This window comes from Hyperolius riggenbachi, chromosome 3 (assembly GCF_040937935.1).
Source record: "Hyperolius riggenbachi isolate aHypRig1 chromosome 3, aHypRig1.pri, whole genome shotgun sequence".
NCBI lineage: Eukaryota > Metazoa > Chordata > Amphibia > Anura > Hyperoliidae > Hyperolius > Hyperolius riggenbachi.
Genome location: NC_090648.1, coordinates 165999019 through 166022488, shown reverse-complemented (window position 1 = coordinate 166022488; position 23470 = coordinate 165999019). Strand labels below are relative to the sequence as shown.

General features: G+C 44.9%; 1 protein-coding gene across 2 annotated transcripts in view; it reads left to right on the top strand.

Annotated features, from left to right (window-relative positions):
* The window catches only part of MFGE8 (milk fat globule EGF and factor V/VIII domain containing), a 100170-nt gene that overhangs the window by 66330 nt on the left and 10370 nt on the right, over positions 1 to 23470 (top strand). Inside the window, exons 5-8 of one of the 2 annotated variants that reach the window (XM_068275188.1) lie at positions 65 to 246; positions 2754 to 2909; positions 3343 to 3487; positions 16679 to 16881. In XM_068275188.1, the coding sequence (XP_068131289.1) occupies positions 65 to 246; positions 2754 to 2909; positions 3343 to 3487; positions 16679 to 16881 (686 nt within the window). The remainder of the gene's footprint in view (positions 1 to 64; positions 247 to 2753; positions 2910 to 3342; positions 3488 to 16678; positions 16882 to 23470) is intronic. The other variant, XM_068275189.1, reaches the window with a different exon arrangement.

Sequence of the window (23470 nt, the reverse complement as noted above, 5' to 3'; positions counted from 1 at the left end):
TGTTCTACAACAGGAGTAGAGATGTTCTAATTCAACGTATTGCTAAACCTATTTATTTCTCTAGGTTGTGCCAATGCACTGGGAATGGAGGGAGGAGCTATAACTGATGCCCAGGTTACGTCCTCTTCCTTGTATTATAGCTTCCTTGGCATACAGCGCTGGGGGCCAAACCTTGCCCGTCTCAACAATGAAGGCATAGTCAATGCATGGACTGCAAATAGTTATGACCAGCACCCTTGGATTCAGGTACTTGATAGGCAATTATATTGCCTAGGGCTTGTACAGGAATAATTAGGATGTGCTTTTTCTTCTACTCAGCCTCCAGACACCATTAGAGAAGCAGAAGGATCTGCTTGAGAAAGAAGCTGTAAAGAAACGCTACTTTACCAGGACCATGGTGGCTGCCATGGCTTACTTCTAAACTGCTTGTTTTTTGAGTTTCATGCTGATTGTAAACCTTTGGTAATTTTTGAATCACAGACCCAGAAAAACTTGAGGAACAAATGTCCTTGCTGCTTGTGCCAGATCAGTGACTCCTGTACTGCTAAAGCCCAAAGATCAGTCAGTTACCTGTCTGGTCCAGCTGTTCTATTGCTGGACTGAATCTTAGTAGTCATCTTTTCTGAATGTTAGCCTTCGATGATAAAGATTACATGAAAGAGGGAAATGAAGCACTTGTTTTAGCAGAAGGTATAACACAAATTGCCCATATCCATGTTAGAGTCAAGCCTTGGACATATGACTAATGAATGTCACCTAGCAGATATTGGGACTCAAACACTCAATCCCCCAGGTAACAGTTTGGGGTCAAGTCTGTACTGATGCGTTGTCAGGCTGCAGGCTGGTGACACTTTCTGTTGCTATGGAGAGTGAATGAGGGATGACAGCGCAACACATGATGGAGTGGGTGGGGTGAATAGAAGAACAATGCTTCCCACTGTGTTTGGCCGAGATGATCCACCAGGCCTAGGCAAGATCACTCACCAACTATTTGGGGGGGGGGGGGGGGGGTGGCATTGGTTTGGTTACATCTCGGACTCCATGATAAAGTAGGTCATATCCACACCTGCGTCCCGTGTCCGTGTGTGTGTCTACTGTGCTTGTGCCGCAGGGACACCCTTTGGACAGGGGGCGTGCGTGTGGCGCTCTGTGCGCAGTGCCAACTGTCACAGAGGAGAGGGGAGGGAGGGGGCGATTCCAACACAGACCTAGAGCCCGGGCTTTTAAACGGGCTTAGGTCTACTAGTGCTTAAATAAATGCCTCTAACTTTGCATAATCAATGACCAGGATCCTGGGACCTTAAAGAAAAACATTTTTATGGTGGCCATACAATGGCAGATGGCCACCAGATGCAACCAACAGATCCCTCTCTGATGGAAATCTGATTAGAGAGGAATCTATTGCTGCTACACACTGCAAATACTGGTAGATTTTAAATAGATTTCACCTAGAAATCTATTAAAAATGTATGGAATCACCTCCACTGCCACACTGCAAGGCCAACTTCCGGGCTTTACAGGTCTCCACCATCTTAGTGCTCCCGGGCCCATGCAGAGTGTTAGCAGCAGAGCGCACTCACGTGTCTGCTGGTCCGCTCCTCCCGTCTCATTTCTCCATCCCTGCCTGCAGACTAACCATTCTCATTTCTACACTTTGACTTCAATAACTCTTTGGTGCTCAGTATATACCCTAGCTTATGTCGAGAATTTGGGGCAAATGTATCAGAAACAGTGTAAGGATAATTAGAGTAAAACTGGTGCAGAAGCAGATGCCATGATTCTGCTTTTTTAGTTTCAAGGATTTTTATTGGGAGAACCAACCTAAAGTTGATCACATTATACCCCGCGCAGGGAAAATAGTAATACTGACAGAGTTCACATTAAAGAGTCTCTGTAACATCAAAAACCTCCCCTGGGGGGTACTCACCTCGGGTGGGGGAAGCCTCCGGATCCTAATGAGGCTTCCCACGCCGTCCTCTGTCCCACGGGGGTCTTGCTGCAGCCGGCGACAGACCCGACTGTAGATTCAATATTTACCTTTGCTGGCTCCAGCGGGGGCACTGTGGCTGCTTTCGGCTCGGAAATAGACGGAAATACCCGATGTCCGTCGGGTCCGCTCTACTGCGCATGCGCCGGAAACTTGCGCTTGCGCAGTAGAGCAGACCCGACGGCGATCGGGTATTTTCGCCTACTTTGGAGCCGACAGCCGTCAGAGCGCCTGCGCAGGAGCCGGGAACGTAAATATTGACGTCACTGCTGCACGGAGGGCTGCAGCGAGACCCCTGAGGGACGGAGGACGGCGTGGGAAGCCTCATTAGGATCCGGAGGCTTCCCCCAGGGGACGTTTTGACGTTACAGTTCCTCTTTAAAACAGGCACAATTAAGATCACATTTTTCTAGAAAAGTAAGATCCATCAGTTAGGCCATCTAAAAACAACAACTTCCAGAAAGGAAGATAATAGACCAGAAAAAATAAACAACAACGTAATCTCCTTGGTGACTGGGGACTTGCACTGCATTCTTGCATCAGTTTTGCTCCAGTTTCCCTTGCACTGGTTTTGATAAATCTGCTCCAGTGTTGATATGACGCAGTTTCACCTTTGGTTCAGTTTTTGTAAGTGTTGTATATTTGTACTGTATGATGATCGTACATGGGTAAAAAAATGCACTGTACATAATCCAGGTTTATATAACTGTTTTGTAGGATCTCCACTTCATCATGTGATGTTGTCATTTGTTCCCTTCCCATGTAGGTTAACCTTATGCGGCAGATGCGGGTTTCTGGAATAATTACTCAAGGAGCCAGTCGAATGGGAAAGGCAGAATACCTGAAGGAGTTTAAAGTGGCCTACAGTGTTGATGGACATGAGTTTATCTACTACAAGATAAATGGTCAGGATAAAGACAAGGTGCGACTAAACGTTGCACACGATAAATTACAGTAAAAATGCTAAGTTTACGGATCGACTATTGTATGCTGCAGTATTTTTTATTTATTTATTTTTACAGATGGCTACACACATGCCTCAGTGTGGTTTGCCTTCTTAAATTAGAAGGTATTTGCAATATTTCAGATTTAAGTGTGTAATTGTGGCTACCCACAAAGCACACTGCTGAATATGCAAATTATCTCTAGCCCCTGAAGCCAGGCTTACATCCAGAACCGCTGGTGTATAACAAGCCTATAGCTTTAAATTGTACAGAGCCACATCACCCCAACATGCAGACACCCTGTTTCCTATTACGGCCTATAGCAGCGCCAACTGCGCCAAAATCTCTAGCACTGCTTTTACTTGCTTGGCCCGTAATAGTCTGTTCATTTCTCCATTTCCTTCTTTTTAGGTCTTCTATGGAAATATTGACAATAATGGACGAAAGGCCAACATCTTCAGTCCACCAGTCACTGCGCAGTACATTCGTGTCTACCCTGTGTCCTGTCACAGAGCCTGCACTCTGCGTTTTGAACTCTTCGGGTGTGAAATGAGTGGTAATATTTAATTTTTTTCATTTCATTTTAGAAAAAAAATCTTGTCATCATACACTTGGTTAGTAATCCTCTCTTGCCCCATGCTGCTTACATAGTATATGTTGGGTTGAATTGAAACAACTTAAAGCCCCTGTAAAGAAAAAATGTAAAAACAGATAGCCGGATTAGTGCTATTCGCACAACACTGCTCTACCTGTCAGAAAACTTATTTTCAAACTGTAGTAGGTGTGAAGCCTACCGAAACTGACTGGAAGCTCAACTTTGCAAGCTCAATTGTGGCCTCAATTCACTAAGCATTATTGCATTCGGTAATTCTGAAAACAGCTGAATTTACTGATCACCTTCCTAAATTCTAAACCTGTTACCGAACAGAACATTAGAATTACCGACTATATAGGTTAACTACTGACTTGTGTGGTAAATGCCTCAGTAAGTGTCAAGAAATTGCAGTTCACAAAGATTAAAGCATTCAGTTGGGCAAAAGTGTTTGATATTTTTCTTCAGCTCTGACCAGCCGATAACTCGCTCTATCCATGCTCTCTTTGTGTGGTAACACTGACAGAAAGCCTTAAAGAGACTCTGTAACATCAAAAAGATCCCCTGGGGGGTACTCACCTCGGGTGAGGGAAGCCTCCGGATCCTAATGAGGCTTCCCACGCTGTCCTCTGTCCCACGGGGGTCTCGCTGCAGCCCTCCGAACAGCCGGCGACAGACCCTACTGTCAGTTCAATATTTACCTTTGCAGGCTCCAGCGGGGGCGCTGTGGCTGCTCTCGGCTACAAACTACACGGAAATACCCGATCTCAGTCGGGTCCGCTCTACTGCCCAGGCGCCGGAAACTTGAGCCTGCACAGTAGAGCAGACCCGACGGCGATCGGGTATTTCCGCCTACTTCGGAGCCGACAGCCGTCAGAGCGCCTGCGCAGGAGCCAGGAAGGTAAATATTGACGTCATCTTTCTCGGAGGGCTGCAGCGAGACCCCTGAGGGACGGAGGATGGCGTGGGAAGCCTCATTAGGATCCGGAGGCTTCCCCCACCCGAGGTGAGTACCCCCCAGGGGATCTTTTGACGTTACAGATCCTCTTTAAGAGAAAGTCAGGCAGCCAATAGGGAGAGCCACACAGCCTTGCTTTTCAAGCTGATTTGATCTAATCTCACAGAGCTGAGAAAGGTGACATTTTATGAGACTTATCTGCATTCCTTTAGATGTGAAAATCTGTATACTGTTATATAGAAGAGCCCCCCTGTTATACAGAAGAGCCCTCCTGGTGGCTGTAGCACATCTAAAGGGACGTCTCATACACACAGCTCCCTGCCTCACCGCTGACCATCTATATGACTGGTAAGTGACACTTACGGAGCAGGTCTTAGTGAAGGGAGGCATGTTTATTCAGGAAATTACCCAAACTGCTTACTTATTCTTTAGTGCATTAAGAAAAAAGTGTAAAATACCGAATGCGGTATTTTACCTACCAAAATGATTTTACCGAATTGCCCTTAGTGAATTGAGGCCTATGTTCGTTTTAGAAGTAAATTTGCTGTGAGACTTTCCAAAAATTGGTACCTTGCTGCAAGTGTGATTAGCTGCACAGGACAAGCGGCCCTGCTACTCATTTTCAGCTCGCCCTCCAATCTTCCAGAAACTGTCCAAATGAATTAACCAATAGGGGTCATTGGGGGACAAATTCAAAGAAACCCCAGTGGTCATTTCAAAATTAAAATTACAGCTGTGGCTTACTTGAATTTGCAGCCAAGGATTGCTGTCAGCGCTCCTCACAGCCACAGCATTTTTTTGACGAAGGCTCTTATCCTTAGGTGTGGTTCAGAATCAGAATGCATTGTGGTGTGGTGCACCATAGGTGGCTATGGGCAATGCTTCCATTCATCTGGAAAAACGTGAGTTTTGCCTTTTTTTTTGCCCCAACATGACGAATCTATTGCATTTTTTTTAACAAGCGGAAACGGATCCGATTTTTATAAATAGGGTCTGCTTACTGCGTTCCTCCGAGCTGCAAAAAACTGCAGCAAGTGGAAACCGAGCCCATGTACATCAGACCCTTTGTGTGAGGTCTGCCAGACAGATAAGAATTAAGGATCCTCAAGGTGGATGAAACGTAGCTTCATCTAAAAGTAGATCTAGAGCCCAAATTACTGAAACGATTTATTGGAAAATGTGCATTATCTACAAGTGTCTGCAGTTTTCTTTCAGTAGCTGGCTTCTAATTTCTGCAGGAAACACTTTATAGCTATGCAACGAATGATAAAATGATCAAGCCACCTCTGTCGGCTTTCTTTTCATAGAAAGCGAATATGCATCATTTCCTGTGTAAAGCCTCTTTCAGATAGACAGCTTGTCAGGCAGTTCAGCACCCGATCTTCTGGCCATAACTGCTTGCTTTTCGCCGAATGGCAGCATTTGTAACCCCACTCGTCAGCGTTTGGCATGCAGTAGATTTACATAGCAGAAAGAAACCATGACATTTTCCTTCTGAGCATGACTGTGCTGTTTTTATCATTTTAAACTGTAAGCAGAAATCTCTGGTTTGGAAATGGTTCTAGGTTTGGTTCTAGGTGCTACAATTTATTTTTGGGTTGAACACTATAAAGCAGGGCTGCCCAATAGGTCGATCGCGATCTACCGGTAGATCGCGAACGCCTTCTCGGTAGATCGCGTCTCGTTAAATGTTGCGGCTGGCAGCTAATCATGTTTAGCTGCCGGCCGCTGGCCAATAAGGATGCAGGGAAGGATAGGCGGCGGGGAGAGAGGGAGGAGAGAGGCGGCGCGGCCGCTACGTCATGGCTGGGGGCGGGCAGCGTGCGACGTGCATGTTTGTAATGTGCCCGGCGCCGCCCCCAGCCATGACGTAGCGGCCGCAACGCCTCTCTACTCCCTCTCTCCTCGCGGCCTCTCCTCCCCTGCATCCTTATTGGCCAGCGGCCTGCCTGCCAGAGCGTTCCAGGAGTCCAGGACCCTCAGTCGCCGGATTGAGGTAGCTACTACCTCCTTTACGGACACATACCTGGCTAACCTACGCTGCAGGCACATATACCTGGCTATCCTATGCTGCAGGCACATATGCTTGGCTATCCTACGCTGCAGGCACATATACCTGGCTATCCTACGCTGCAGGCACATATACCTGGCTATCCTACGCTGCAGGCACATATACCTGGCTAACCTACGCTGCAGGCACATATACCTAGCTATCCTACGCTACAGGCACATATGCCTGGCTATCCTACGCTGCAGGCAAATATACCTGGCTATCCTATGCTGCAGGCACATATACCTGGCTATTCTATGCTGCAGGCACATATACCTGACTATCCTACGCTGCAGGCACATATACCTGGGTAACCTACGCTGCAGGCACATATACCTGGCTATTCTACGCTGCAGGCACATATACCTGGCTAACCTACGCTGCAGTCACATATACCTGGCTAACCTACGCTGCAGGTACATATACCTGGCTAACCTACACTGCAGGCACATATACCTGGCTAACCTACGCTGCAGTCACATATACCTGGCTAACCTACGCTGCAGGTACATATACCTGGCTAACCTACACTGCAGGCACATATACCTGGCTAACCTGCGCTGCAGTCACATATACCTGGCTAACCTACGCGGGAGCATTTGAGACATTGGTAGATCTCCTGGCCTCTGCAAATTTTAAAGTAGCTCGCGAGCCGAAAAAGTGTGGGCACCCTATCATTTGGCATCTTCTAAGTATTGTCTGAGACGATCCAACACTGCATGACTGAATATATTCCTGTCTGCAAGCTTTTGGGATCAGTCATATCTGCTTATGTGGAAGAGAACCTGAGTGTTAAAAGCTTGTATTATTATTGTTTTGCTAGTGGCTGTTATTGGGGTTTGTAGCATCAATATCTTCCATGGTACTGTACAAAAAAGTATGGGATTGATTCACTATAACAACCTCCTGTAACACTCGTTATCTTCTTTTGCTCCCCTTACTGCATGCATAGTGTGCCTTATCAGAGTTAACGTGCCTTATCAGAGTAGATCAAATGGAAGTCTGCACCACCTCCTTAGGGTAAATCTTGTTTTATTAGTATCAAAAACACATTAAAAAGAACCAATAGGCAAGACAGTCCGCTGTTTCGGGCTCCTGCCCTTCTTCATGTTGCCAGGTTCTGAATACATGTTCAAACACATCACATATATATACACCAGAGTAACCAATCAGATTCAGTATTCCAAAAAAGAGGACCTGATGGGGAACTTCTCATTTAAATACAAAACCACTCCTCCCCATGTATCTCTATGGGGCACCAGTATCCTTTACTAATACATTAAACATATAAATTACAGATTTCAATTTTGTTCCATATAGGATAAATATATCTGCAGGCAATACCCCCATGCGTCGTAGGGTTTTCCTGGCTATAGATCGCATTTACCTCATTCAAACAGTGTATCGCTGGTTTGTAAACAAACAAACCCCCGTGGTCACAGTCCAATCAAAACGCTATATGCGTCCGCATCATGGTCTGGGATACGCCTATATCACGTGGCCACTCTTGCCGACCAATCAGAAGAGATAAGCGTCATATGACGCGGCCAAACGTACGCATAGCTAGACGTGCCGACCAATAGGGTCATACATAACACGTCAGCCCCATAGTGTTAGTGGCCATGCGAACGCGCAAAAACGCCTGTCAAATGCCGAACAAAAGTACGCAATGTTAACATGGCCATGCGAACGCGCCAAAACGCCGATCAAATGTTAAATAAGGGCACAGATAAGCGTCATATGACGCATATGATGCGGCCAAACGTACGCATAGCTAAACGTGCCGACCCATCGGATCATACATAACACGTCAGCCCCATAGTGTTAGTGGCCATGCGAACGCGCAAAAACGCCTGTCAAATGCCGAACAAAAGTACGCAATGTTAATGCGGCCATGCGAACGCGCCAAAACGGCGATCAAATATTAAATAAAGGCACAGAAACTCACCCCAGGCAAGACATCGCTATGTCAAAGGGGAGAGTATGTGTCAAAAGCAAAAACACGCATATTTCAAACTGGACATAATCCAAGATAGCAAATGCGATAATATATAACCAGAAGAACACACATTACTCTATAAATCTATATTGATTGTTATACTCTAAAATTTAAAATTAATATAACAAAGACCCCTAAGTGAACTCCTAAACAAACATATATACAACAAGAGCAAACCAATTACCAATCAAGGCGTAAGTCATAGTCCCTATTTAATCCAGAATTAATCGTATCCAATTCCCTAATCCACCTGGATTCCATTTTAAGACGTTTGGACAGCCTATCACCTCCTTTTTTATCTGAGGGGACACTACCAATGATACATACTTTGAGTTGACTTACATTATGTCTAAAAGAAGTGAAATGTTCTGACACAGCTTGATCCCTATTATGATTACGTATGGCGGATTTGTGCGATGCCAGTCTGTCTTTAAGTCTTTGGGTCGTTTGGCCCACATAACATTTGCCACAAGGGCATTTAAGTAAATAAACTACCCAACTGGAATCGCACGAATATCTGCCATGTATCTTATATTTCTTTCCACTGGTAGGATGTGAAATAGTGTCCCCCCGAATGAGGCTATTGCATATGTGGCAATTGAGACATGGAAAAGTGCCACAGCGTCCCCTATAAGTGGCTTGATTAGCAATATCTGAGTGTACAAGTTTGCTGCGAAGGGAAGGAGGTCTTTTATAACAAAACATAGGTGGCCGTTTAAATTCAGGTATATATGGCAATGAGTCACCTAAAATGTTCCAATTGCGTTTAACACATTTTTCAACCTGATGGCTAACGGTATTATAAGTGGATACCAGCATAACTCTATCCATTTTGGAATTTTTGGAATTCTTAGACTTTTTATTGGTCATATGTTGTTTCTGTAGTTGTTCATTAAGTATTTTATCAGGGTAGCCCCTCTGTCTAAACCTTCCCACCATCTCAGCAAGTCTTGTATCCTGATTGTCTTTCTCACTGACAATTCTATTTATTCTTTGAAACTGTCCTCCTGGGATGTTACTAACCATATGTCTGGGATGAAAGCTGCTAAAATGCAGAATAGCATTACGGTCTGCTTGCTTCCTGTACAAGTCAGCAAGCAATTTACCATCTTTCTTGTATATCTTAGTATCCAAGTACGCGATGCCCTCAAGGTCAAAACTGGCAGTCAGTTTAATCTCATGACATTTCTCATGCAGTGAGTCAATAAAATCCAAAAGGGTCGAGTGTGGCCCCGCCCACAAACAAAAGACATCATCGATGTAGCGAAACCAACACCGTGCATGTCGAGAAAACAATGGAGAGGTATACACCAGGGCCTCTTCATAGAGGCCCATGTAAAGGTTAGCATATACTGGGGCCACACTCGACCCCATGGCTGTACCCCTGCATTGTAAATAGAAATTGTCATTAAACAGAAAATAATTCTCCCTTAAGATGATATTCAACATATTTACCAAGAATGATCTCTGGGCACCATCATAATCAGAATATGCAAAAAGGTAATGCTCGATCGCCTCTACACCTCCATCATGAGGGATGGAGGTGTAGAGGCTCTCAACATCAAGCGTAACAAGCAGCCAATCATCACCGACATCATTTAATTTACCAATCTCGCCTAAAAAATAATCAGTGTCTCTAACATAGGACGGTAAACAGCTAACATAAGGCTGGAGAATACGATCTAAAAATCTCGCCATAGGGGAAAAAATGGAATCAGTGGCTGCCAATATTGGACGACCGGGGGGGAGCAGTGGATTCTTATGGATCTTGGGTAATGTATACAACAATGGAGTAGATGGATGCCGATTAATGAGAAATGAGAAACATCATCACCAGGTGGTGCGGACTTCCATTTGATCTACTACTACTATTCTCTGTGGTATCCGGAGACAAGCCCTGCACACCTCACCCCCTTTCTTCTGACTAAGGGTGGAGTGCCAGAAGAGTGCAATTGGCTCTTTCTTACGTGCCTTATCAGAGTAGCATAGCGAGTGCTACAAACGTATGCCTGCTAATTGGCAATGACGAGCGCTCCACTCATCCTGCCTTGAGCCCCTGCGGGTCCAATCACTTGAAAGGACATTATCCTTGCACTTTGGCCAAATAGGCTTCCTGTCAAGGGACAGGCAGCCTATCGGGCCAATCAAAGTGTGGGGATAATGTCCTTAAGGGCAAAAACGCAAACCGCTAGCGATTTTACAATCGCTACGGTTTGCTTTTTAACATAGGAATCGCGGTAGGTCATTTCCACTACCGCGATTCGTTTTTGCCGGGAACGCGAACGCGCGGCGGAGCGATATTTGCCGCGATTTTGCTATGCAGTGCATAGCATAGCAAAATCGCGGCCGCGAACGTCGGGGAATCGCCGGTAATTGCGATTCAGCAATCGCTAGCGTTCAGCGTGAACGCTAGCGATTGCTAGTGGAAAAGGGCCCTTAAAGTGATTGGACCCGCAGGGGCTCACGGCAGGATGAGTGGAGCTCTCGTCATTTCCAATTAGCAGGCATATGTTTTGTAGCGCTCACTATGCTACTCTGATAAGGCATGCTAACTCTGATAAGGCAAGTTAGCTCTGATAAGGCGCATTGACTCTGATAAGGCACTTTTACTCCAATAAGGCACACTAAGCATGCAGTAAGGGGAGCAAAAGGAGATGGCGAGCATTACAGGAGGTAACACTCGCTATTTGTTATAGTGAAATAAACACCTATACACTGTAGTACAAACAATCTCACATACAGTAAATTAAGTAGAGATACTACAAAGTCAACATTGCGTTATCGGCGGACTTCCACAATGACACCGTGGTGGCGGAAGTAATGTTAGTCAATGACCGACGCGTACATTTTAAACTTGTTGGCGGTGGTGGTGCGGCGGAACGATGCAAATATGACAGGGAACCCAGGAATCCCAGTGATGTACTTCCTGTCAAGCAGGGAGCATGTCGTCTGGCGAGGGTGTGTGGGGGGTTGCGCTATGCATATGACCCTCTCTGTGTACTCTGCCACAGGGGCATATGAATGACGATATGTGCATTGCGGTGTGATGCAATGGGGTAGAGCATCATACTGCAAATGCACTGGCCAGGTATAAAACCAGCCTCAAACAGAACTTAAATTTCTCCAATTCCAGTTTCCTCCATTGCTCATAAAGCACTTCTGGTTTGTGCACAGCCTAGCGATAGTCTGCAAAATCCACTGAGAACTGAAAGTGACTTCTACAAGGTCAGGCTGCGTAGAACCCAGATGTGCACTAGCAGTTCGGGAGGGGTTCCAATACTAAAGATTTCAGGTCCTTTTTTTTTCAGCATATGCCACCTCCGAGACTAATCTAACTTGCAAGTTACCACATGTAACCTAGCCATCATGTGGCACTTTTGTAACAGTTCTTGAGGGCTCTTTCACACTGCACGGTGCGTCATTTTACTTCAGCCTACCGCTAGAGCAATATAAGTCCTATGGGGTAGCTCACATTGCCTGTGGTGAGCTGCACCGGAAGTATCCTCTCTAACGCGAGTGCATACCTACGTTATCGTGCAGCTGCTGCGGCAAAGTGTGGCAGACCGGAAGTCATGTAGGTCTATGGCGACGCATGTTTTTTAAAATGGCCGGCGCAAGTTTTACGTGTCGTGCATGGGCGGAAGCGTATATTAGCAATACGCTTCCGCGCACGTGATCACTTCGGCCACAGGAAGTGACCATCACTTCCTGCTTGGCCAGCTGCCACACTGGGATTACCGCATACTAACATGGTAATTCCTGAAGGCTTGTTTTTGGCGGTGCTACCGCAACCATGCAGTGTGAAACCAGCCTGTAGGAAACCTGTCCACTTTAATTTATTACAGAGCAGTGTTGGACTGTACAGCTAGTGCAGTTTCTTTCTCTACCACAACATGCTGTGTATGGCTCGTTTCCACTAGTGCGGTGCAAATCATAGGGATTCCACCGCTGACGAAATCGCATGCGGATGCGATTCCGCGTGCGTTTTTTGCCGCGATTTCGCATGCGATTTCGCATAGGCAGGGTATATGCGAATTTAACCATGTCACTGCCTGGTTCAATTTGCATTAGTTTTCATGCGAATTCGCACGCGAAATCGCTGCAAAAAACGCATGCGCGTTTTCCCTATTAAATACATAGCCTGCGAATCGCCTGCATTCCTTACGCAGGCGAATTCTGCAGGCTCTACCGTGCAGAAAAATCCTCCACAGAAAAACGCAGGAAAAAACTGACAAGTGGAAACAGGGCCATCCACTTGTATTGGTTATGCGAATCCGCATGCAGAGAACGCATGCGGATTCGCTCTAGTGGAAACGGGCCCTACATTATGTAAAGTTCAAAGTGAAATGGCAACACATAACTTGAAACTGCTTTTGTTGTCTTTTAGTAATTTGTAGTATTAGTGTCTCCATCTAATGGCACAGAATGGAACTGCATAGCAGTATGATTTCTAATCAGAAACATGTGCATTGGCAGTGTTGAGCCTCTGCTGATGGTATAACTTGTGGAACAGAACCCACTCATTCAGTAGTCACATTGCATATACAAGATATATTGACTCAAAAGGCAGAGGTTTAGTCACAGGCTTTAATTGGATGATAATTTTATGTAATTATGCTCTATAATTGCAGCTTGTGAAACACTTTTTTCTTTATACAGTACATATCACAAGCATTGTGTTTAGCAGTCAGTTATTTTAGCTACCTCTTTTCATTTACTGGAGCTATTTTTGACCTATTGATGAGTTTCCTACTGTATTGAAAGTTTACATCAATATACCGGGCAGCACGGTGGCGTAGTGTTTAGCCCTCTCGCCTTGTAGCGCTAAGTGACAAGACAATACAGCACTGCGGAAGATATCGGCATATATAAATACTAAATAATAGTAGGACCAGCAAGACAATCATGATAGTTGTTCAGATTTATGCCAAAACATTTTTATTTTGTTTGTATTGTTTTTTGAAAAGTCTGTATCTCACCACATTTGCAGGCTACCCAAGACTGATATTTCAGTTTCTGCTTAATACTAGCTAGACTGCTCACTTAGGCTGGATGCACACTTGTTGAAACTCCTTTTGTTGGAACGCAAAGAACAGTGTATTTCAATGGGCCGCTTGCAATTCTGAAAATTCTTTGCATTTTAATTCGCGTTCCTGTTTTTGTATTGCGGTGGAAAAAAGCCTGCCTGCATTCAGCTTTTCTCCACATGCCATCAATGTATTTTGCTATGTGTTTAAACAAACACTAATACATTTTTTAAAAAACACTTCAAATTGCATACAAAAACAAACAGAAAAAGCAAACACAATTAAATACAATGTTGGCACAACAATCTTGTTTTTTCACTGCTTAAGTGTGCGCCCAGCCTTAGCCCAGGTAGGCTCACATAATCTCATTTGTATGTGTACATATTTATATATAGCTAGAAGGTAGATTTATTTCATACAATGGCCTATATGCAATTCCCTTTTCCTCCTAGGAGATCATTTTTCATCTTCAATTTAACTCTTTAGCACTTTGTATTGGAAAAAGTACCAAAAAGTAGGTGAAAAGGTACTGTGAACATTTTTAGGCTGGTTTCACAGTGGGACGTTAAGTCCCACGTTACATCAGCCAGTAACGCAGCCTAACTCACAGCACTGTAAAATCAATGTGGTTGTTCACAGTGCCCACGTTGCCTTACATTGTAACGCAGCACGTTTAAACAAAGTGCTGCATGCTGTATGATATACTGGGCTAAGCAGCGTTAGACTGTTTGCACATGCTCAGTAATGTTGGAGGAGGAGGTCCTCCTCAGCGGCCAGCCACATGGCTAATTAATATTCACTGCACTGTGGAGACTCCTGGTGGGACTGTAGTGTTGTCCGGATCATGAACGAATCGTTCATTTGATCCGGATCTTTTTTGTGAGTCGAATCATCCGGATCATCACAATGAAAGATTCGGTTCACAGTGGATGTCTGTCTGGAAGAAACAGGAACATACAGAATGTACAGTGCAGGGAAAGTCCTGTCCTGCCAGTCATTTCACCCCCAGTCTGCTTCCCTAGTAAAATGATTCAACTGATTCGGTTCAAAGATCTGGATCTTTTTTTTAAATGATCCGATTCAAATGATCCGAATCCTTAAAAATATCAGGACTTCCTATCACCAACCTGGAGTGACTGCTTTGAGAGCTGCATAACGCAGCTCAATCTGACGTCCAACTTCAACACCACCATGCGTTGCATTAGGGGCACGTTATGCGACCATAATGTCCCCTAAAACGCAACGTCTTGGTGGGAAAGTAGCCTCAAGTATTTGTTTGCTTGCTGTTGGTGTAAAAGCCACTGATACAGGAGACCAGGGTTCGAATCTCGGCTCTGCCTGTTCAGTAAGCCATCACCTATTCAATAGGAGACCTTAGGCAAGTCTCCCTAACACTGCTACTGCCTATAGAACACGCCCTAGTGGCTGCTGCTCTGGCGCTTTGAGTCCGCCAGGAGAAAAGCGCGATATAAATGTTATTTGTCTTGTCTTGATTAAAAGTTGTGAAAAAATCTTCTAGGAGAAAACTCAGGAGAAAAAGTGGATTGCATATGGGCCAAGGTGTGCTATACAACAGTTTATTATTTGCATTGCTCTTTTTGCTAAATTACATTGTACATTGCCATAGAATATGTAGATGCTTTATAAATCGTGATCTGGCCTACAGCATTTTTCTGGTCATCATTTATGTTTTAGCCTGATAGATTCACTTTAACAGTTTCTTGTATCTGTTGGTGGCACAATATCTTCATATCTTCCCTGGGAGATATAAAATGCCCATCAGACTCCCTCTGTAACTGAATTATCACTTGTGGAAGGGTTGATCCTTCAAAAGGGAAATACTCTTAAAACTAGTGCACTTAAATTTAATAGGGTTAAGTGTTATAAGTGTTAGTAAACACACTACACACTTGTCGCCAGAAGGAAGGGTTCATGATCTTTTGGATGAATTTGCAGCATGGGTCCACACTAGATGAAACTTGGCTAAGGCAGTTGTTATTGGCCTCCTCTGCCGATTTTCAGCGTGTGCACAGTAGCTTCCAACCCATCTCAGCTAGCAATACACCTGACAGCCGAGAGCATTTTTCTCTCCACTAACCCTGCCTTCTGTGTGCTATCATGTCTAGGCCGCTCCTTCCCCCACCTAGGAACAGAACACGCTGCTAGCCTGCATGCTACTGACGCATCTGCCAGCCATGACACGTGAGGGATCGGGGACCGAACCCGATGAGCAACATGCCTTGTACGTGTGTATGAGGCTTTAGACCAGCGCCGGGCAAACTACGGCCGCTGTACATCAGGCCAGCCGATAAGAGGTGGATTACTCTGCACCCTCCTTGCAGAGTTGCGAGCAGGCGGTAACGGGGTTAAAACTCACCTGCTTGCTGATTCCTGTGTAGCATCTCCATGGCAACAGGGCGTCACATGACCCACCGTCAGGAAGTGCCAGAAATGCGGTATGCGGCCCGGGCTGTGCAAAGTTTGCACAGCCCTACTTTAGACCCTACTTGGCCAACCGCCTTCATTCTCCTACCTCCCCTCTCCACAGGAAAGAATGGACTGTGCTAAGCATCTTATTTGTACCATAATCAGAAAAAGTCATTTATCCTTGTGTGCTGCTTGAGAGCTGTGCTCTTAATGCATCCTGTGAGTATGTGATAGAAATGCTACATGATTATGGTACTTATTGTTAACAAGCCCTTCTAAGTGGAAAGGAAGCAGTGGGCCACCACTATGCAATGAGTGCTGTAAGAGTTAGTGGATCCCAGGAGAGTTCAGACAGGACAGCTGTGTACCACACGCAGCAGTTTGGGGACAGAGTTTTCCATCTCTAAGCAACCAAAATTCTTTACCCAAACAACCTCCATTGCAAAAGCCGCATCTTCTCCTAATGGGACAAATTATTCTAGGTAGGACTTGTCTGTATAACTGCAGCTGTTAAAGTCATCTATTGCTTCAGCTGTTTGTATTATTGTATAGCTGTTGCTGTGCTCCATTGTTTGTTATAGCTTACTGGTATGTATGTATGTATTGCTTTTGCTTGATATATCATGCTTTGCGCTGAGCTTGTAATGCTGAGCACTTTCCTCTTCCCATCCCTTTGTGAACCGTTGTGTTACAGTGTATTTCAACACGGTAGGTTGCTCTGAGCCGCTTGGAATGAAATATGGCCTGATTCCCGATAAGCAAATAACGGCATCCAGTGTGTTCAAGACCTGGGGGATCGATGCATTTACCTGGCACCCGCACTTTGCCCGTTTAGACAAGATTGGGAAAACCAATGCCTGGACTGCCCAGGACAATTCCAAGTCAGAATGGCTTCAGGTATGTGGAACAACATCTTAAGATTGTGTGGATTATTAAATACAATACAATAACATTTGTAGAGTGTGTTTCTCACATAGGATTCAAAGCGTGTAGATATGTCTAAGATCAATACAGGGCTGTAGGCTGGACTGTGTTGTAGAGGAAATAGTCAGGTGTTCATAAACGCCAGATTAAACAAGTTGCTTTTCAGTTTGCACTTAAAGTGGACCCAAATTAAAAATACAAGATTTCAAAAATAAAATGTATTTTCTAACTTATAATAATAAATAGCAGCCTTTTTTCAGCTGCATGATGACAAATATAAAATATTTTACATTTATTGGAGGAATCCCTCCCTTCTTTTCATATTGCCGGGACAGAATCCGGCAGACTGGTGGAGGAAATAAAAAAAAAAAAAAAACACACAGGCTGCTACTGATGATGTCACAAGGGACGTGATCTCAGCTTGTGTAAGATTTCACATAGACGACGCCCCTGTGAGGGAGTGTTGCTGATGACAAATACAGCCATGATCTAAAACCTCCTACTAAGCTCAGAAGTAATGGCTGCCACCTGTATAACCCTAGTTGTGAAAAGAGAAGGGTGAAAAGCATGTACTGAAATGCTCATAGGCTTGAAGGAGTGTTTATTTATCTTTGTATGAGTCAGAGTGGTACAACTGAATATTTTAAATTAAATAAATGTTTGGTTTGGGTCCGCTTTAAAGGGAACCTGAAGCGAGTAAAATTATTTAAAATTAACATATGACGTAGCTGCAAATGAGCATTACATACTAACCTCACAGTCAGTTCCTCTCAGAAGCTTGCCATTTTCTTCTTAGAACTGTCAGAACTGAAATATACCAGTTGCTGTCAGTTATATATGAGCAGCTGTCAGTTAAAACTGAATGTGCAAGGTAATGTCCATGTTTCCCTATGGCTCAAGTGGGTGATATTACAGTTTAACAGTGTTCTGACCAGGAAGCTGTTATGGGGTAATTGCCATTTTCAAAATGGAGGATGGAAAATTCCATTGATCACAGTGGACAAATGGGACACATGAGAGGAGAAAGAGATTGAGGAGTAGACTACACAGGAGATAAGTATGACCTGTGTATGGTTATTTTGACTTTTTATTTTCAGTTCAGATTTTCTTTAAATGCTTCCAGGGGTGGAGATGTCCTTACTGGGTATGGCAGGGAGTTACAATGTGTAGGGGCAATCAAGATCAGTGTAAAGCAAGCACCCAAGGAGGGGATTAATCGATGTGCTCAGGCTTGCAACGTCTCTGCACCTCAGACGTCCCGACAACTTCTCCACAGTCAAGCCAGCACCATCTGTATATAATAGCTCTTTTATTGTAGCATGACAGACGTATTCACAGCGACAGCAGCGCTGTTTCGATCCACTGATCTTTTTCAAGCTGTACAAAGTAATGTCACACCCAAATGGCAAGACACTTGCCCTTAAATACCCCCCTAAATTCACTTTCACCAATCAGAGTCAGGTATCAGGAACCTATCAGGACACAGAGGCAGCAAAGCGGACCACAGTGAAAACCACAGGCTCTAACATTCAAAATACACATCCCATAATAGTACCTGCTGGGTCCTCACCTGTTCATATCACCTAAACGGACCTACTGGGAAACTGCTAATAAATATGCAAATAATATGCGCAACTGCGCATATCACCTCACATGGCTAACTCACCACGTATGTGTTCGTAAGACCCACATCAGCCTCCTCCTCCCCTGACAGCGCCAACGTGACGTATAGTCACATGACCAACAGCGTCAGAGGGCGTCTCCAACGCCCATCTCCCCGCAGTCAGCGTCACCTCAGACGCTGTCATCACAACACCCTGTCACGTGACTCTCGCCGTCAGGGGGCGTATACCACGCACCTCTCTCCGTTGCCAGGGGGTGTGCATCACACACTTGTCATAGCAACCGAAGGACTATGACCCCGCATGTACAGCAGGAGTCACTCCCTATGTCACCCACAGATGGATCTGCAAAATTGTCCATCTAGATAGCGCTATGCTGCGCACTCTGACGGAGAACCAGACCCATATGGTATATAAACGATCTAACTAAACACTAGGGGAGTGTATACAACACCCCTGACAACCCAGCACAGCGCGTCCCTAGCAACAAGGCCAGCGTCACGCAGCTGCCATAAGAGGAAAGAACCAATGTCAACTCACCAACACCTTTACCCCATGTAGATCTGAAGACCAAATAAAGCTGCCTCTATGTCCCCAGGTCACAGATATCCCAACACCTGAAAAAATGAAAAAGTGAAAAACAATTAAAATCAAACATTAGTACTACAGCACAATACTACACATAGAAATCCTTCATTTCTCAGAGAGCAAACACCAATGATGATTACCTCCCTCATGTCTACAAACATGGCAACAAGTTATACTCTCTATTCAAGCCCCCCCTCCCCAACGTTCCCAGCCTGTGAATCCACTCCGCCTCCCTCATGAGTAACATCCTCTGTCGATCTCCCCTCCTAGGGTTTAAAGGAACATGATCTATTACTTGTACCCTCAATTGGGCCACCGAGTGACCACATTGTTTAAAGTGACAGGAGACCGCTTGATCCTCATCCCCCTTCCTTATAGCACTCTTATGGGATGAAATTCGATCCCGAAGGGGTTGTGTCGTCTGCCCTACGTACCCCAAACCACAGGGGCATTTCAAGAAATAGACAACAAAAGAAGACTCGCAGGTAAAAAAACCATTAATGAAAAATTTCTTGCCACTAGAGGGATGAGTAAAGCAGTCCCCTTTACTAACTGACCCACACATGTGGCAATGTAAACACGGATAAGTGCCCTTCCTCATACTGACCTCTTTAGGCTGTTCAAAAGTGCTCATAACCTTATCCCTGATAGTAGGTGGTCGTCTGTAAGATAGCAAAGGTGGATATCTGAACTCTTCGATGTGTGGGAAGGCTTCCTGTAATATTCTCCAATGTTTCTTAACGGCCATCCCAATACGATCACTCCAGCTGCTATATGTAGTCACCAAAGGAATCCTAGAACCCACCGGGCCCCTACATCTAGACTGCCTTGACCTCATAAGTACCTCCCTTGGATAGCCCCTCCTCTCAAATTTAGCCTGCATCTGTCTAACCCTCTCTATACGTTTTTGGGGGTCCGCTACTAATCTTTCAACCCGAGCTATCTGACCGGCAGGTATATTATCTTTAATATGCCTAGGATGGAAGCTATCATACTCAAGTAAGGAGTTACGATCAGTCGGTTTGGTGTACAGGTCAGTGAGTAACTGATCACCAGACCTGTACACCAAAGTATCCAGAAAGGACACCTCATCCGTAGCCACATGTGAGGTCAGAGAAATACATGGACATTTGTCCTTCAATTCATTAATAAAATCGATCAGGATCGAATGCGGCCCCGCCCACACGCAAAACACATCATCTATATACCTCCACCAACATTTTGCATGTTGGCGGAACAGGGCACTATTGTAAACAAAAGCTTCTTCAAATTGGCCCATAAAAAGGTTTGCGTAGGACGGGGCCACATTCGACCCCATCGCTGTCCCTCTGCACTGTACATAGAATTGATCTTCAAACAGGAAGTAATTCTCATGAAGGATAACTTGCAAAAGTGAAACCACAAAGGCCCTCTGAGGACCAGACAAATCAGAGTGTGTCATCAGATACCATTCTACAGCCTCTACACCCCCATCATGTGGGATGGAGGTGTAGAGGCTCTCTACATCAAGCGTCACTAACAGACAATCTGAAGGAACTGCCAAGTTATTTAATTTTTCAATAAACATATTCGTGTCCCTTATATACGAATCAATGGACTGGACTATTGGTTGTAGTAGCCTATCAATGAACTGAGCTAGGGGGACAAACACCGAATCCACCCCTGAGACAATCGGCCTTCCCGGGGGGGCAGTCAAACTCTTGTGAATCTTTGGTAAGGTGTATATTATCGGAGTCCTAGGATTAGCTTTAACCAGGAATTTAGCACACTCCTGATCGATAAGTTCTTTATCCACTGCATTATCAACCAGTGTTTTTATCATCTTCTGTATTTTGAATAAAGGATCCATCTCCAACTTTTTATATACCAGTCCTTGAGAAAGCTGCTGTAATATTTCTTGTCGGTAATATCCCGCATCCAGCACCACGACTGCTCCCCCTTTATCAGCCGGTCGTACTACAATGGACCTATTTGCATACAATGCCTGAAGCGCCTTACGTTCTTCAACTGACAAATTTGGAGTCATGTGGAAGTCCCTCTTATTATACTCCACCTCTAGATCATGTATCTCCATATTCACTTTAGAAATGAACATATCAATAACCGGATGACTGGGAGGGTTAAACACACTTTTATTCCGCAGTCCCAGAGGTCTTAATGCAAGTTCCTGCTCCTCCTTAGCTTCCTTTGAAACAGGCCAGGGGGGTATAGAGGCAAAGTATTGCTTTAATCTGATATTTCTATAGAAACGGCATAAATCCACATCGATCTTAAAAAAATCTGGTCCAGCAGTTGGACAAAAGCCCAGACCATGATTCAGGACACGTGTTTCATCCTCAGTGAGCTTGTAAGATGATAAATTGACCACTAGTTGTTGTTGCGTTGTGATTTGTGTCGCAAATTCATTTTGTTCCCTTTCACATTGTCGGGCTTGCCTCTGCTTTTTTTGTTTGTATCTTTTTCCTCCTCTCCTCCTGGGCCTTTTATTGGGTTTGGGGAGGGATCCCTCGATGACGGTAAAAAATCAGATGAGGATGTATCATCACCAGCAGGACGTCGGGGTCCCTTCCCTCGTCTGGGTACTGGATTGCGTCCCCTCTTTTTGATGCTAAACCCCTCTTTTTGCCACACATACACATAGCCGTCCGAGTAGTCGGATAGGTCACGATGGTACTTAGATCTTTTAGTATCTTCCACATTACTCCTATATTTCTCCATTTTCTCCTTTAGAGTATCCGTGTAATCCTGGGCTGCTGATGGAGAAAGCAGACCCCTCAATTGTTTATCAAATCCATCAATCTTATCCTTGATTCTAGGGATTTCCTTCTGTATGCGATCTATCATGTGTAACATTGCATCAAAGGACGCTCGGTTCCATATACGTTCCCAAACGCCACAGAAATCCTTTTCTCGAGAAAACATCATAGGCGCCACTTGCGCTCTCAATGATCTTGGAATCTTTTTTTGTTGATGGTATTCCGCCAAAGTTGCGGCATGTAATTCATAATTAATCAACGTCTTACTCCAGATCTCCAGATCTCTTTTAATTAATTTCTCATCAGGTTTCTGTAGGAAGGAACTACTTTTGACGGCCGCTGACAGAATCCGATTGGTGTCCTCCTCCGAGAACGAATAAATCTCACTTGTGCTTCCTTGTTCCACCTCCATGTTGCTATCTGCCCCCAGTGCAGTGCAATTCAATCAAGATCAGTGTAAAGCAAGCACCCAAGGAGGGGATTAATCGATGTGTTTAGGCTTGCAACGTCTCTGCACCTCAGACGTCCCGACAACTTCTCCACAGTCAAGCCAGCACCATCTGTATATAATAGCTCTTTTATTGTAGCATGACAGACGTATTCACAGCGACAGCAGCGCTGTTTCGATCCACTGATCTTTTTCAAGCTGTACAAAGTAATGTCACACCCAAATGGCAAGACACTTGCCCTTAAATACCCCCCTAAATTCACTTTCACCAATCAGAGTCAGGTATCAGGAACCTATCAGGACACAGAGGCAGCAAAGCGGACCACAGTGAAAACCACAGGCTCTAACATTCAAAATACACATCCCATAATAGTACCTGCTGGGTCCTCACCTGTTCATATCACCTAAACGGACCTACTGGGAAACTGCTAATAAATATGCAAATAATATGCGCAACTGCGCATATCACCTCACATGGCTAACTCACCACGTATGTGTTCGTAAGACCCACATCAGCCTCCTCCTCCCCTGACAGCGCCAACGTGACGTATAGTCACATGACCAACAGCGTCAGAGGGCGTCTCCAACGCCCATCTCCCCGCAGTCAGCGTCACCTCAGACGCTGTCATCACAACACCCTGTCACGTGACTCTCGCCGTCAGGGGGCGTATACCACGCACCTCTCTCCGTTGCCAGGGGGTGTGCATCACACACTTGTCATAGCAACCGAAGGACTATGACCCCGCATGTACAGCAGGAGTCACTCCCTATGTCACCCACAGATGGATCTGCAAAATTGTCCATCTAGATAGCGCTATGCTGCGCACTCTGACGGAGAACCAGACCCATATGGTATATAAACGATCTAACTAAACACTAGGGGAGTGTATACAACACCCCTGACAACCCAGCACAGCGCGTCCCTAGCAACAAGGCCAGCGTCACGCAGCTGCCATAAGAGGAAAGAACCAATGTCAACTCACCAACACCTTTACCCCATGTAGATCTGAAGACCAAATAAAGCTGCCTCTATGTCCCCAGGTCACAGATATCCCAACACCTGAAAAAATGAAAAAGTGAAAAACAATTAAAATCAAACATTAGTACTACAGCACAATACTACACATAGAAATCCTTCATTTCTCAGA